The sequence below is a fragment of the Mustelus asterias genome, chromosome 29, assembly GCF_964213995.1.
Source record: "Mustelus asterias chromosome 29, sMusAst1.hap1.1, whole genome shotgun sequence".
Classification (NCBI taxonomy): domain Eukaryota; kingdom Metazoa; phylum Chordata; class Chondrichthyes; order Carcharhiniformes; family Triakidae; genus Mustelus; species Mustelus asterias.
The window spans coordinates 1,803,271-1,817,737 of NC_135829.1; the positions used below are offsets into that span (position 1 = coordinate 1,803,271).

General features: G+C 44.5%; 1 protein-coding gene across 1 annotated transcript in view; it reads right to left on the reverse strand.

Moving 5' to 3' along the window:
- Positions 1–14,467, reverse strand: part of LOC144480459 (E3 ubiquitin-protein ligase ARIH1) — a 68,684-nt gene that overhangs the window by 28,986 nt on the left and 25,231 nt on the right. The window contains exons 4-5 of the mRNA XM_078199903.1: positions 3,297–3,389; positions 3,152–3,207 (exon numbers count right to left, since the gene is read on the reverse strand). Of these exons, the coding sequence (XP_078056029.1) occupies positions 3,152–3,207; positions 3,297–3,389 (149 nt within the window). The remainder of the gene's footprint in view (positions 1–3,151; positions 3,208–3,296; positions 3,390–14,467) is intronic.

Consider the following 14,467-nt stretch of genomic DNA (forward strand, 5'->3'; position numbering starts at 1 on the left):
TCACCACCCTCTGTGAAAAAATTGCCCCTCTGAACACTTTTGTATCTCTCCCCTTAAACCTATGCCCTCTAGTTTTAGACTCCCCTACTTTTGGGAAAAGATATTGACTATCTAGCTGATCTATGCCCCTCATTATTTTATAGACCCTATAAGATCACCCCTCAGCCTCCTACGCTCCAGAGAAAAAAAGTCCCAGTCTATCCAGCCTCTCCTTATAACCCAAACCATCAAGTCCCGGTAGCATCCTAGTAAATCTTTTCTGCACTCTTTTTAGTTTAATAATATCCTTTCTATAATAGGGTGACCAGAACTGTACACAGTATTCCAAGTGTGGCCTTACCAATGTCTTGTACAACTTTAACAAGACGTCCCAACTCCTGTATTCAATGTTCTGACCAATGAAACCAAGCATGCCGAATGCCTTAGTCACTACTCTGTCCACCTGTGACTCCACTTTCAAAGAGCTATGAACCTGTACCTCTAGATCTCTTTGTTCTGTACCTCTCCCTACGCCCTACCATTAACTGAGGAAGTCTTGCCCTGCTTCAATCTACCAAAATACATTTATCTAAATTAAACTCCATCTGCCATTCGTCAGCCCACTGGCCCAATTGATCAAGATCCTGTTGCAATCCGAGATGACCTTCTTTCACTGTCTACTATGCCACCAATCTTGGTTTCATCTGTAAACTTACTAACCGTGTCCAATATTCTCATCCAAATCATTAATATAAATGACAAATAACAGTGGACCCAGCACCGATCCCTGAGGCACACCGCTGGTCACAGGTCTCCACTTTGAAAAACAACCACTCTGTCTTCTGTCAAGAAGCCAATTTTGTATCCATTTAGCTACCTCACTCTGGATCCCGTGAGATTTAACCTTATGCAACACCCTACCATGTGATAACTTGTCAAAGACCTTGCTAAAGTCCATGTAGACAACATCAACTACACTGCCCTCATCTACCTTCTTGGTTACCTGCATGGAGGTCAGTGACCAGTGGAGTGCCCCAGGGATCTGTTCTGGGACCCTTGCTGTTTGTCATTTTCATAAATGACCTGGATGAGGAAATGGAGGGATGGGTTGGTAAGTTTGCTGACGACACCAAGGTAGGTGGTGTTGTGGATAGTTTGGAGGGATGTCAGAAGTTGCAGCGAGACATAGATAGAATGCAAGACTGGGCGGAGAAGTGGCAGATGGACTTCAACCCGGATAAGTGTGTGGTGATCCATTTTGGCAGATCCAATGGGATGAAGCAGCAGTATAATATGAAGGGTACCATTCTTAGCAGTGTAGAGGATCAGAAGGACCTTGGGGTCCGGGTCCATAGGACTCTTAAATCGGCCTCGCAGGTGGAGGATGCGGTCAAGAAGGCGTACGGCGTACTGGCCTTCATTAATCGAGGGATTGAGTTTAGGAGTCGGGAGATAATGCTGCAGCTTTATAGGACCCTGGTTAGACCCCACTTGGAGTACTGCGCGCAGTTCTGGTCACCTCATTACAGGAAAGATGTTGAAGCCATTGAAAGGGTGCAGAGGAGATTTACAAGGATGTTGCCTGGATTGGGGGGCATGCCTTATGAGGATAGGTTGAGGGAGCTTGGTCTCTTCTCCCTGGAGAGACGAAGGATGAGAGGTGACCTGATAGAGGTTTACAAGATGTTGAGAGGTCTGGATAGGGTAGACTCTCAGAGGCTATTTCCAAGGGCTGAAATGGTTGCTACGAGAGGACACAGGTTTAAGGTGCTGGGGGGTAGGTACAGAGGAGATGTCAGGGGTAAGTTTTTCACTCAGAGGGTGGTGGGTGAGTGGAATCGGCTGACGTCGGTGGTGGTGGAGGCAAACTCGTTGGGGTCTTTTAAGAGACTTCTGGATGAGTACATGGGATTTAATGGGATTGAGGGCTATAGATAGGCCTAGAGGCGGGGATGTGATCGGCGCAACTTGTGGGCCGAAGGGCCTGTTTGTGCTGTGGCTTTCTATGTTCTATGTTACCCCTTCAAAAAACTCAATTAAATTTGTGAGACATGATTTTCCACGCACAAAGCCATGCTGACTGTCCCGAATCAGTCCTTGCGTCTCAAAATGCCTGTAAATCCTGTCTCTCAAAATACCTTCCAACAACTTGCCCTCCACAGATGTGAAGCTCACCGGCCTGTAATTCCCAGGCTTTTCCCTGCAGCCATTCTTAAACAAAGGCACACCATCTGCCACCCTTCAATCCTCAGGCACCTCACCTGTGACTATCGATGATTCAAATATCTCTGCTCGGGGACCCGCAATTTCCTCCCGAGCCGGAGGGAGAGGGGGTGCAACAGCCAGGCAGCACCAAGGGAGCATGGCATGGTGTCATGAGCATTATTTACTCCTCTACCAACATCACAGAAAGTCTCACCGTTAACATGTCACTGTTTTTGGGAGCTTGCTGAATGTAAATTGGCTGTCATGTTCCCCACATTACAACAGTGACTACAATTCCACAGAGCAAGAGAATCCCTACACTGCAGAAAGAGGCCATCCAGCCCATCTAGTCTGGACTGACTCTCCGAAAGAGCATCCCAACTCTCCGAAAGAGCATCCCAACTCTCCGAAAGAGCATCCCACCCAGATCCTCCCCTCCGCCCTATCTACACAATCCCACACATTTACCATGGATACTCATGGAGGTAAAGGAATGTTAAAAACAAATTATGGCAGCAGAGATGCAGACAGTTTCTACTCCTCACTGTGACCTCAAATTACAAGAATTGGTAGCTATATTCACGTTGACAATCATGTTTACTGTTATCCCTCAGTTTAATGTGTTTGCACTAACATTATGAATGATATCATATCATTTAACATTCTCTTAATTTACCACCTGCACTTGCTTCTGTCACCAGCAGTTCCAGTAACAGGACTGCAAGCACTATATAGTTCATTCGAGCATGCAAAATACGCTTTCCTGGTACAACTTAGGTTTAGATGGACAGCTCCTGGAAATGATCTGTAAAGGGCACCGAAATGTGCAAGTGGATGGAGTAGAAAAACATCATAGCATTATAATCCTAGTCATCCACCCCGGAACTAGAATCTTTACAGTAACTCTACCTTATCCATAACTGCTTGTGCAATGGAAAGAATTATCAGCTGTTAAAACAATACTTACATAACTGTGTTGTCATCAACTAGGATATCACAGCCGTGAGCTGGGCACGATATAGTCTGCAAAAAACAAGAGGTCACCAATGTGGTCAGACTCAAAAACTTCAGTTCCAAGCAGAGCAAAGGAAATAAATATAACAGATACATACCTGCCCCATACCTTCCTCAATGATCTTTGTAGTTAAGTATTCATTCCAGCACTGCATACAGAATTTGTGACCACACTCCAAACCTGTGAAGTACTGCAAAAAGCAGGAAATTTTAAAAAAAATCGCCAGTGTTATCATCAGCAATCAGCATCCGAGAACATTTTAACATTAAATCTCAGACAACCACTTTACAGAAACACAGCAAAAAACTCTGACAGAGGTTTAACACACAGTCCATGTGACATCCAGCCCTGAAGCACAGGCTGCTATGTCTTAATTGTAGTTATTGCTTATTTGCTGCTGCCCTCATACACACACAGGTGACTCCATGGGGGCACCACCCCGCACGCCACAGAAAACAGCTACATGAAGAAAAGGCTTGTTTATTACCACTGTAATAGACACTTTAAAATCTACCCAATTACTGAAAAGGGTTTTTTAAAAAGACCAAAGTAAATGTGTTTAAGGAATGGTTCTGTGCAAATCGTGATTCCCTTCCCCACTCTACATAATTCTGGGAAAGGTTTGATATTCCAATCCCTTTACTCTCAACACTCCTAGGAAAACATCACTCTATACTCAGCCGACCACCTCCACCTGGAGTATCACGGAATCCTCTCATGATTTACCTGCAGCTTTTCCACCCAATTTTAAACCTGAACTAGTTACTTTGAGCCATTCCATCCACAGACTTGGTTAATAAAACTCAGCTAAACCAGAAATGCCTTAGAACTGGGCTTGTAACTAGCTGGGGACTGGGTGCAGCTGTAGCTGTTGGGTGGCACAGTGGGTTAGCACTGCTCCCTCAGCGCCAGGGACCCGGGTTCAATTCCTGGCTTGAGTCACTGTCTGTGTGGAGTTTGCACCTTCTCCCCGTGTCTGTGTGGGTTTCCTCCGGGTGCCCCGGTTCCCTCCCACAGTATGAAAGACGTGCTGGTTAGGTAGGTAAGCCATGGTAAATGCTTGGAGTTACGGTTATTGGGCTCTTTCGGAGAGTCAGTGCAGACTTGAAGGGCCAAATAGTCTCCTCTGCATTGTAGGGATTCTATGTTGGATCTTGCTCCAACATTCAGCCAAAGGGCATCTTAATTATTTTAGAAATACTTTTCGTTGACATCCAAGTGACCCAGACCCGAGGAGTAAACAGTAATAATCATAGCTGGAATGTCAGCACTTCTAGAAATACAGAGTTACATAACTGCCTTGGGTAAGAAATTCACCAGGAATTAAACAAATACAACGGCAATTTCATAACTAGATGCTTTCCAGCCCATTCTTCTCAGAACTTTTACAGGGCTGGCCTCATTACCTAGAAGCACTTAAAAAGCAATGGAAATGCTGAAAGACAGCATCTATTGGAACAGCAGCGCTGGAAATAATAAAAGCTTCACATTGTCACTGACAGCAGGGAAGAACACAGGCCTCGGAGACTGATAGCTCCTGAAGGACATTTCACTCAAAGATAGGTCATCACAAATGACAAAATGAAAGAGACCATTCAGGCCACAAATTGCTTGTTCTTCAACTGGCCATCTACCCTAACCCTTGCCCCTTTCTTCTGATCCTTCAGAATCTTATATTTGTTCAGCGAATGCAAAGTCCCTAAGCCAAGCAGTTTCTTCCAGTCATGCTGTGTTGAGTGTGGATAGGTCTCTGCTGAGTCTGTGGACTGGACACTCTTCTATGGTGTGGTGCACAGTTTGCTCTCTCCCAAAGGCACATAGGAGGCTGGCACCAATGCCCCCCACCTGTGGAGGTTGGCCAAGCAGGGGCTGTGGCCAGTCTTGACCCTGCTGAGGGTGGACCACTCTTTCCTTGGAAGGTTGAAACCGAGGAATTGTTGGGTTGGGTTTGAGACCCGGTACTTATTTGTCGTGTCCAATGATTCCCATTCATTTGTCCAGGTGGACTTTGTATTGAAGTCCTGTGTGGGAGGGTTTTTCCAGCTCAGCCTTGGTGGGAGTCGTACCTAGGATGGGCTGAATAGATCAGCATTAAGTGGCAGGTAGGGGGCATTGAGAACGTTTTCTATCATTTTGTGGGTTGTATTTTGAGGATATTAGTAGAATAGACAAGGGTAAACCAGTGGATGTGGGGTATTTAGATTTTCAGAAAGCTTTTGATAAAGTCCCATAAGAGGTTAGTGTGCAAAATTAAAGCACATGGGATTGAGGGCAAGGCATCCAGGGATATGGGGAGAGAGCAGGAGTATGGCATTGAGATAGATGATCATATTGAATGGTGCAGCAGACTAAAGTAGTCAAATGGCCCATCCCTGCTCCTATTTTCAATGTTTCTGCATTAATTCAGGCAAATGGACAGTATTCTATCAACTTCTGACTTATGTCTTGTAGATGGTGTGGGTGGGTGCTGGTGGTTGGAGGGGGATTTGGGGGTAGATCTGGGTAAGATGCTGAGTCAGTGCAGACTCCATGGGCCAAATGGCCTCTTTCTGCACAGTAGGGATTCTATAATCGTCTTTTCATGCTCATGATCCTCAAACAACACATCCCCATACCTGGATTTCTGTTCTTCCACCAAGCACTGACCCACCCAATCCACTAGCCTGTTTATGGCCCCCAAAATTACTTGCATTCATCTTCAGTTTACCAAGTCCTCAATCTGTATTATGAAACTTCAACATAATCACCATCATCTATATAAGATGGTGCCAGAGCGTGGCGACTTCTTGCAAGCTGTGTGCAGCATACCTTCTAATTCTATCTTTTACTCTCGTTCTATGCTTCCATCAGACTTTTGAATGGACCTAGCTTGTATTAAGTTGATCTTTCTCTACACCCTAACAATGACTAACACGACATTCTGCACTCGTTTCCTTCTCTATGAACGGTATGCTCTGTTTGCATAGCGCGCAAGAATCAATACTTTTCATTGTATACTAATGCATGTGACAATAATAAATCAAATCAAAAATGTAAAACTAAAGTGGTCCCAGAACAGCACCTGGGCACCTATACCTACATCCAACAATTGGGAGATCATTCATTTAATCTGCATTTGCCCCATGTCCCCAGTCATGCTTAACCATGGGATTACATTCTATTTACATCCTAGGACTCCCACCCTAGCCACAGACTTACATCACATGCACTGGACTAGTTCAAGGAGGCACCACTTGCTCAGGGGAAACTAGGGCTGAGCAATAAATGCTGGCCCAGCCAGCACCACTCATCCCAATACAAAAAGAAAACATTAATTTTAACAGCAAGGCTCCTATCAAAAACCTTCTGAATATCAATATATACAACATCCATTATAATCTTTTATCTACACATTGAGGTTTAATTTAATAAATTAGTCAAGTTGTAACTACCCCGACTGCCTCGTGCCTTTCTCCACTGTTCACTAATCCCATCCTGTGTTAAGAACTTTAGCTCCAGCCAAGGTAAGACTAAATGGCCAATAACTTCCCAGTTTATACTTCACACAATTGTTTCCAAAAAATGCAAAAGATTTGGAAGAATTCCCCTTTGCAAGAATTGTTTTTTCATTCAGTCGTGGGACATGGGGCATCGTTGGCTGGCCAACATTTATTGCCCACCTCCAGTTGCCCCTTGAGGTGGTGGTGGTGAGCTGCCTTCTTGAATCACTGCAGTCCACATCCTGTGGGTTGACCCACAATGCCGTTAGGGAGGGAACTCCAGGTTGTTGACCCAGCAACTGAAGGAACGGCGATATATTTCCAAGTCATGATGGTGAGTAGCTTGGAGGGGATCTTGCAGGTGATGGTGTTCCCATTTATTTGCTGCCCTGGTCCTAGATGGAAGCGATTGCGGGTTTGGAAGGTGCTGCCTAAGGAGCCTTGGTGACTTGCTGCAGAGCATCTTGCGGATGGTACACACTGCTGCCAGAGTGGTGGAGGGACTCGATGTTTGTGGACGTGGAGCCAATCAAGCCGGCTGCTTTATCCTGAATGGTGTCAAGCTTCTTGAGTGTTGTTCGAGCTGCACCCATCAGGCAAGTGAGGAGTATTCCATCAAATTCCTGATTTGTGCCTTGTCAATGGTGGACAGGCTTTGCGCGTCAGGTGGGAAGTTACTCGCCACAATACTCCTAGCCTCTGACCTGCTCTTGTAGCCGTTGTGTTTATGTGGGGAGTCCACTTGAGTTTCTGGTCAACGATAACCCAAGAATGTGGACAGTGGAGGGTTCAGTGATGGTTATAACATTGAATGTCATGGGGCGGTGGTTAGAGTGTTTCTTACTGGTGATGGTCATTGCCTGGCATTTTGTGGCGCGAATGTTACTTGCCACTTGTCAGCCCAAGAATCTCTGCAAAGTACGGATAGTGCCTCCGCTATCTCCATCAGCACTCCAAGACTGATATCAACTAGGTTTGAAAGCTATTAGACTTCCATTTTGAATGCTTGTTCTTGAGAAATTTGTTCAGATTCCAGAAGACGAGGATCGACTCCAACACCATTGTAAGAGGCAGCAGAAAAATACATAGTCCTCCTGACCTTAAAATATCACTTCCTGCATTCAATCCACACATCACTCGCATGTAACACATAACTATCATTAAAGAGTGAGAACACTTGGGCTCTTTCTGATAAAGGGTTTTAAAATAATGAAGGGATTCAATATTTGAGTGTGGAGACACTCTTCCCATGTGTGGATTAGTGCTGAGCATGGAGGCACAAGATACAAGATCACTCAAATCAAATAAACAATACAGCAGCAATTTTTTTTATAGAAAGTGGAATGTTTGAAATCAGTTCCATCGGTGTGGTTAAAGCTAAATAGCCTTAACACACTTCAAGAGGGGCTAGATGCATTCAGGATGGAGAAGGGGATAGAGGTATGTAGGGCAAAGTGTGAGGTTGCAGTCAAGTTTCCACATTGGTGTCTATGACCAATACATTTGCGATCGAGTCTGTATTGTGGTTATGCTGGTTCACTTTATTCCCCACATCTACAATTCCAGACTTCCCATAGAACTTAGAACTTAGAAACCCTACAGTGCAGAAGGAGGCCATTCGGCCCATCGAGTCTGCACCGACCACAATCCCACCCAGGCCCTACCCTCACATATTTACCCGCTAATCCCGCTAACCTACACATCTCAGGACTCTAAGGGGCAATTTTTAACCCGGCCAATCAACCTAACCCGCACATCTTTGGACTGTGGGAGGAAACCGGAGCACCCGGAGGAAACCCACGCAGACACGAGGAGAATGTGCAAACTCCACACAGACAGTGACCCAAGCCAGGAATCGAACCCGGGACCCTGGAGCTGTGAAGCAGCAGTGCTAACCACTGTGCTACCGTGCCGCCATAGGCACGGAGTTACTGGAAAGATGATTCAGCAACTTTCTAATCTGGGATTGTACCCATTATGCAATTATTGATTCTCCAGAAAAAAAATATTTGGTGAAGTTCATCCATTCTGTGATTCAATGACAATTTTGAGGGGAATTCTGGACAAGTGACACTGCTGGCTTTCCATTGGCATCTGTAGGTCTGGAAAAGAACTTGGTGAATGCGAGAGATTACATACGGACATCTCACATTGTGGACTCCACAAATTTATACAATCAGTGTCACTCATGAAAATTAAAACTCACTGGTGGTTAGAAAAGCAATGCTTTTTGGAGTGACCATGAAGTAGTAGTTCATTATTAGCCTGGTATTCAAGATAACTTAGTGGCTATCTGTATTAAATTCAGTCAATTCTTTTCCAGCTGACCTACACACTTCACAGACTCCATTTAGCTGAATGCTTGTATCTTGGATATCAGGTTCAAGACTGAAATAAATAATTTTGTCTTGGATTGTCAAATATTTAGTCAATCCTAAACCGGTTACCCAACATACTTAATAAATACAACCCCCACTAGCTCAAAGGGTTAATGGAGTGAACAGATGATGGGCGGAATTTTCCGGTTGTTCACACCGGTGGGTTTTGGCTGAGCGCCCAATTCTCTCTCCTCACTTGCCGCGGCAGTGGGGTATAAACGGCCGGGAAATCCTGGCCGATGTTACACTTGCTGAATGGATTACACATGACAGTCAAGTTGATTATTGAACTTGAAGCAGTGACCAGATTACTGGTGAGAAACAATCCTAATCCATTTATCATAATTCCAAGTTACTGCCACTCAGGCTAATTTAGTAACTCAAACCAGCAGTCACTCTGCAAAGCTCCACAAGATGACACTGCAACTCTCGCCTACTTAGCAAGAAAATAAAAGCTACAACAGCAAAGACAAGGCTGTAAAGATCTGAGTAAGCCACTGTGGACACAGTCAATATGAATGCACATTCAAATAAATTAATTGCAAAGCTTGTGTGTAGTGGAAATAGATGTTGAATTTAGCTTGGAACAGTCAGCTTTGCCTCCATCACTAACACACATGCAGATATTCTTAATCAATAGATTTTTGAACTTGTTTGAACAGGGTGTACATGTTCTTAATGAAACATCTGCCAACAGTGGATAAACATCATGCAAGAAAGACCTTGATGAAAAGAGAAAGTAAATACAGGAATAAGGTGTCCCCTTGACCCTCAGTAAAGTCATATTACTCACCTCTCCAGGATAAGTAACCCACTTTTAAACAAGATAAACTTCATACGTACAGGCCCTTTATAGATATCTAACGAGGGAGGTTAAAAGGGGTGCCTGCCACTTAAGATAATTGCCTAGACTCAACGATGTACGTTTCCATTTCTGCAGCTATTACAGAATGATCACTGAACCTCAAAGGCCTTTTCTGGTCAAAGCCACAGGTTGAAGCAAAGATATGTAAAATATCGCAAAAAGGTTGTTTAGAAGGCAACAAAAATGACAAATCTTTTTGATGTTTGCCAATCAGCAATTTCCAAGTTTGAATACCGTTTTGCATTTGTCCATTGAGACGAGCATTAAGTCCTCCTTACTAACATCTGGGGGCTTGTGACAAAATTGGGAAAGCTGTCCCACAGTATAATCAAACAACCTGACATTGTCTGCAATGCGCGATGCCATGAGCATGACACGACACCACCGTTAGCGTCTCTGGGTATGTCCTGTCCCACCAGAGGTGGAGAGTTGGGAGACTTGCCCTAGGAACTCAACATGGACTCTGGACCCCAATGGTGTCTCATAGCATCGGGTAAAAATGAGCACTGAAACCTTTTGCTGATTAGTACCTCCTGATGAATCAGTACTCATCCATGTTGAACACCATTTGGAGGAAGCACCGAGCGTGGCTAGGACACAGAATGGCCCCTCACCAATCTATCCATCACAGAGGCATCCATCCATGATAGTTTTGGTAAGAGTGACCAGTGCATAGTCCTTATGGAGCCATAGAGGTCTACAGCACAGAAAAAGGCCCTTCAGCTCATCGCATCTGTGCTGGTCAAAGACAAACCATCTAACTATTCAAATCCCATTTTCCAGCACTTGGTCCATAGCCTTGTATGCCTTGGCATCACAAGTACACATTTAAAATACTTGAATGCTATGAGGGTCTCTGTTTCCACCACTGGGAGACTAAGCCCTGTCCTTACACTGCGGATGTGTGTAGCATGGCACTAACACAATATTAAAAGGGAAAAATTTCAAACAAACATAGCAACTCAAAAATGTGCATTCATTAGGCACTGTGGGGCATCATCAGCAGAATTAGATACAACCACAATCTGCAACCATATGGCCCAGCATGTATCCTATTCTACCATTACCATCAAGTCAGGGGATCAACTCTGGTCAATAAAGAGTGCAGGGACTTACTGGGAGCAGCTCCAGGAATTCTTAAAAATAAGGTGTCAACTTGATGAAGCTACAACACAAGACGACAACAAGAGCAGAGTGTAATATACGGAGCTAAGCAATTCCACAACCAACAAATCAGATACAAGTTCTGCAATCTTGCCACATCCAGTTATGAATAGTAGTGGACAATTAAACTAACTGGCTCCACAAGTACCCCATTATTGATGGGAGAACACAATATATCAGTGCAAAAGATCACACTGAAGCATTTGTAACAACCTTCAGCTAGAAGTGCTGAGTGGATGATCCATTTCTACCTCCGAGGTCCCCAGCATCACAGATGCCAGTCTTCAGCCATTTTGATGCACCGCACATATCAGGAAATGGCTGAAGACACTGGGTACACAAAGGTTATGGGCCCTGACAACACTACTCCAGAAGCAGAAGAGATCTTCGGAATCGTCCAAGCCCTTAGCCAAGCTGCTCCAGTATAGCTCCAACACTGGAATCTACTTGGCATTATGGAAAACTGATCCGTTATGTCTTGTCCACAAAAAGCAGGACAATTACCTGGCCAATTACTGCCAAACAATCTACTAGATCATCAATAAAGTGATGGAAGGAGGCATCAACAGTGCTAAAAGTGGCATTTGCCCAGCAATAATCTGCTCACTGATGCTTATTTTGGATGCCTGTGCCATTCAGCTCCCCAATTCATTACTGCACTAGAAACATGGACAAGAGCTGAACTCGAGGTGAGGGAAGTGTGACTACCTTTTACATCAAGTGTTGCATAAAGGAGTCCTAGCAAAACGAGCTGGAGTCATACCAAACACAAGAGATGATTCTGATTATTTGACGTCAACCATCTCAGTCCTAGGAATTCACTGCAGGAGTTCTTTACAGTAATGCCCTAGGCCCAATCATCTTCAGTTGCTTAATCAATGACTTTCCCTCCATTATATGGCCAGAGGTCAGAGGCTGGGAATTCTGCAGAGAATAACTCACTTCCTGACTCTCTAAAGCTTGTTCACCATCTGCAAGACCCAAGTCAAGATGATTTAGTTTGTCACATATATTGGCATACAGTGAGAAGTATTGTTTCTTGTGTGCTATACCAAGCATACTGTACATAGAGAAGGAAAAGTGTGCAGAACGTGTTACAGTCGTAGCTAGGGTATAGAGAAAGATCAATTGAATATGAGGTAGGTCCATTCAAAAGTCTGATGGCAAGAGCTGTTTTTGAGTCGGTTGGCACGTGTCCTCAGACTTCTGTATCTTTTTCCCGACAGAAGGTGGAAAAGAGAATGTCTGGGGTGCGTGGGGTCCTTGATTATGCTGGCTGCTTTTCCAAGGCAGCGGGAAGTGTAGACAGAGTCAATGGATGGGAGGTTGGTTTGTGTGATGGACTGGGCTTCGTTCACAATCCTTCGTAGTTTTTTGTGGTCTTGGACAGAGCAGGAGCCCATACCAAGCTGTGATGCAACCAGAAAAAATGCTTTCTATGGTGCATCTGTAAAAGTTGATGATGGAATAGTCTCCATTTGCCTGGATGAGTGTAGCTCCAAAAATACTCAAGGTCAACACCATTCAGGACACTTGGTTGGTACCTTCAACATCAACTCACTCTAACCCACCGCACATTGGCAGCTGTGTGTACCACCTACATGATGCACTGCAGGAACTCACCAAGGGCCCTCTGACAGAACCTTCCAAATCCATAACCCCTACCACCACATAGGCAAAGGCAACAGGTGCAATTATCGCCGTTCCTTCACTGTTGATGGGCCACAATCCTGGAACTTTCTCCCCAACAGCATGGCGGGTGTAACCTACAGGCTGCAGCAGTTCAAGGTGGCATCGCACCATCACCTTCTCATGGGTAGCAGGATGGCACGGAGGTGGGGGAAGGTTCTGGGTAAGTTGCTCTTTCAGAGAGTCGGAACAGACTTGATGGGCCAAATGGCCTCCTCCTGCATGGTACGAATTCTATGGTTACGGATGGGCAGTAAAAATGTTGGCCACCTAGCGACACCCACACCCCGTGTAAGAATTTTTAAAACTATGATTAACATTGATAAAAAGAGTACAAGAGTGCTAAACTGGAACCACTTGGTGAGTAATCCTTCAGTTGTTCGTTATCTATTATCCCACAGCTGACACTCCAAAAGTAAAGCATTTTTTTTTAAAAGAGGGCGGAGTTCTGAATTGGCTAAAGATCAAGAGGAAAGGTAAATTGTTCACATTCATTGTATTCAGTTTCAGGCTTTTGTAAAGCAGGAGGGAGAAAATGGAGGAGTTGGGACACTCTTTTGGGTACAAACTTCATACAATCAAAAAAGGCCATGCAGTCACGAGGTGGTCAGGAGAGCTGGGAAACTGTTCCAACTTAGTCAGCTTTGAGAAGGAACAAAATACTGACGGCATCCCCCTTTTCTGCTACTTTAGATATTGACTAGTTGGAAGTCACAAACTCACTTTCAACATTAGCTGAAGAGCTAGTCTTTTCATCCCTCAGAGATCCTGGCCAGAACAGTGCAAGTTGCTAGCTGTAGTCCGAACTTCATATTTATTCCAGAGTATCAAAGCTCCTTCTTATTTTGAATCATTCCATAAAAGCTGCAGAAAATGAAAGCACCCTCAACTTTTTATTACAGCTTCTGTGGCTGTGCTGTTCAGGTGGAATTTTCAGGGATTATGTTCCTTTGTATACAGAAGTTCAAACACAAGCGGGTAATGAAAGCTGCTAGTGTGCATGAGGTTGTTGGAAGACCGGTCTTTTAGTGACACCAGATAAATTCTCCTTTTGAGTTGACAATAATCACCACTGTAACTCCAATGTTGCAGGCAGTAAAGGCAGCCAATGGTATGTTCACCTTCATAGCGAGAGGATTTGAGTACAGGGATAGGGGATGTTTTTCTGCAAATATAGAGCGTTGTTGAGGCCACCCCTGGAGTAATGTGTGCAGTTTTGCTGTCCTTATCGGAGGACCGATGTCCTTGCCAGATGGAGCACAGCGAAGATTTACCAGGCTGATTCCTGGGATGGCGGGACTGTCATTTGAGAAGATATTAAGACAATTAGGATTATATTCACTGGAGTTTAGAAGAGTGAGGGGAGATCTCATAGAAACATATAAAACTCTAACAGGGTTAGACAGAGTAGATTCAGAAAGACTGTTCCCAATGGTGGTGGTGTTTGGGGGGTGCAGAATTAGAGGGCATAGGTTGAGGATAAGGGGTAAATCTTTAAGAATTGAGGCAAGGAGAAATTTCTTCACCCAGGGGGTGGTGAATGTGTGGAATTCACTACCACAGAATGTAGTCGAGGCCAAAACGTTGTCTGATCTCAAGAATAAATTAGATATAGCTCTTGGGGCTAAAGGGATCGAGGGATATGGGGGGGGGGGGGGGTGCTGGAAATCAGGATATTGAATTCAATGATAGC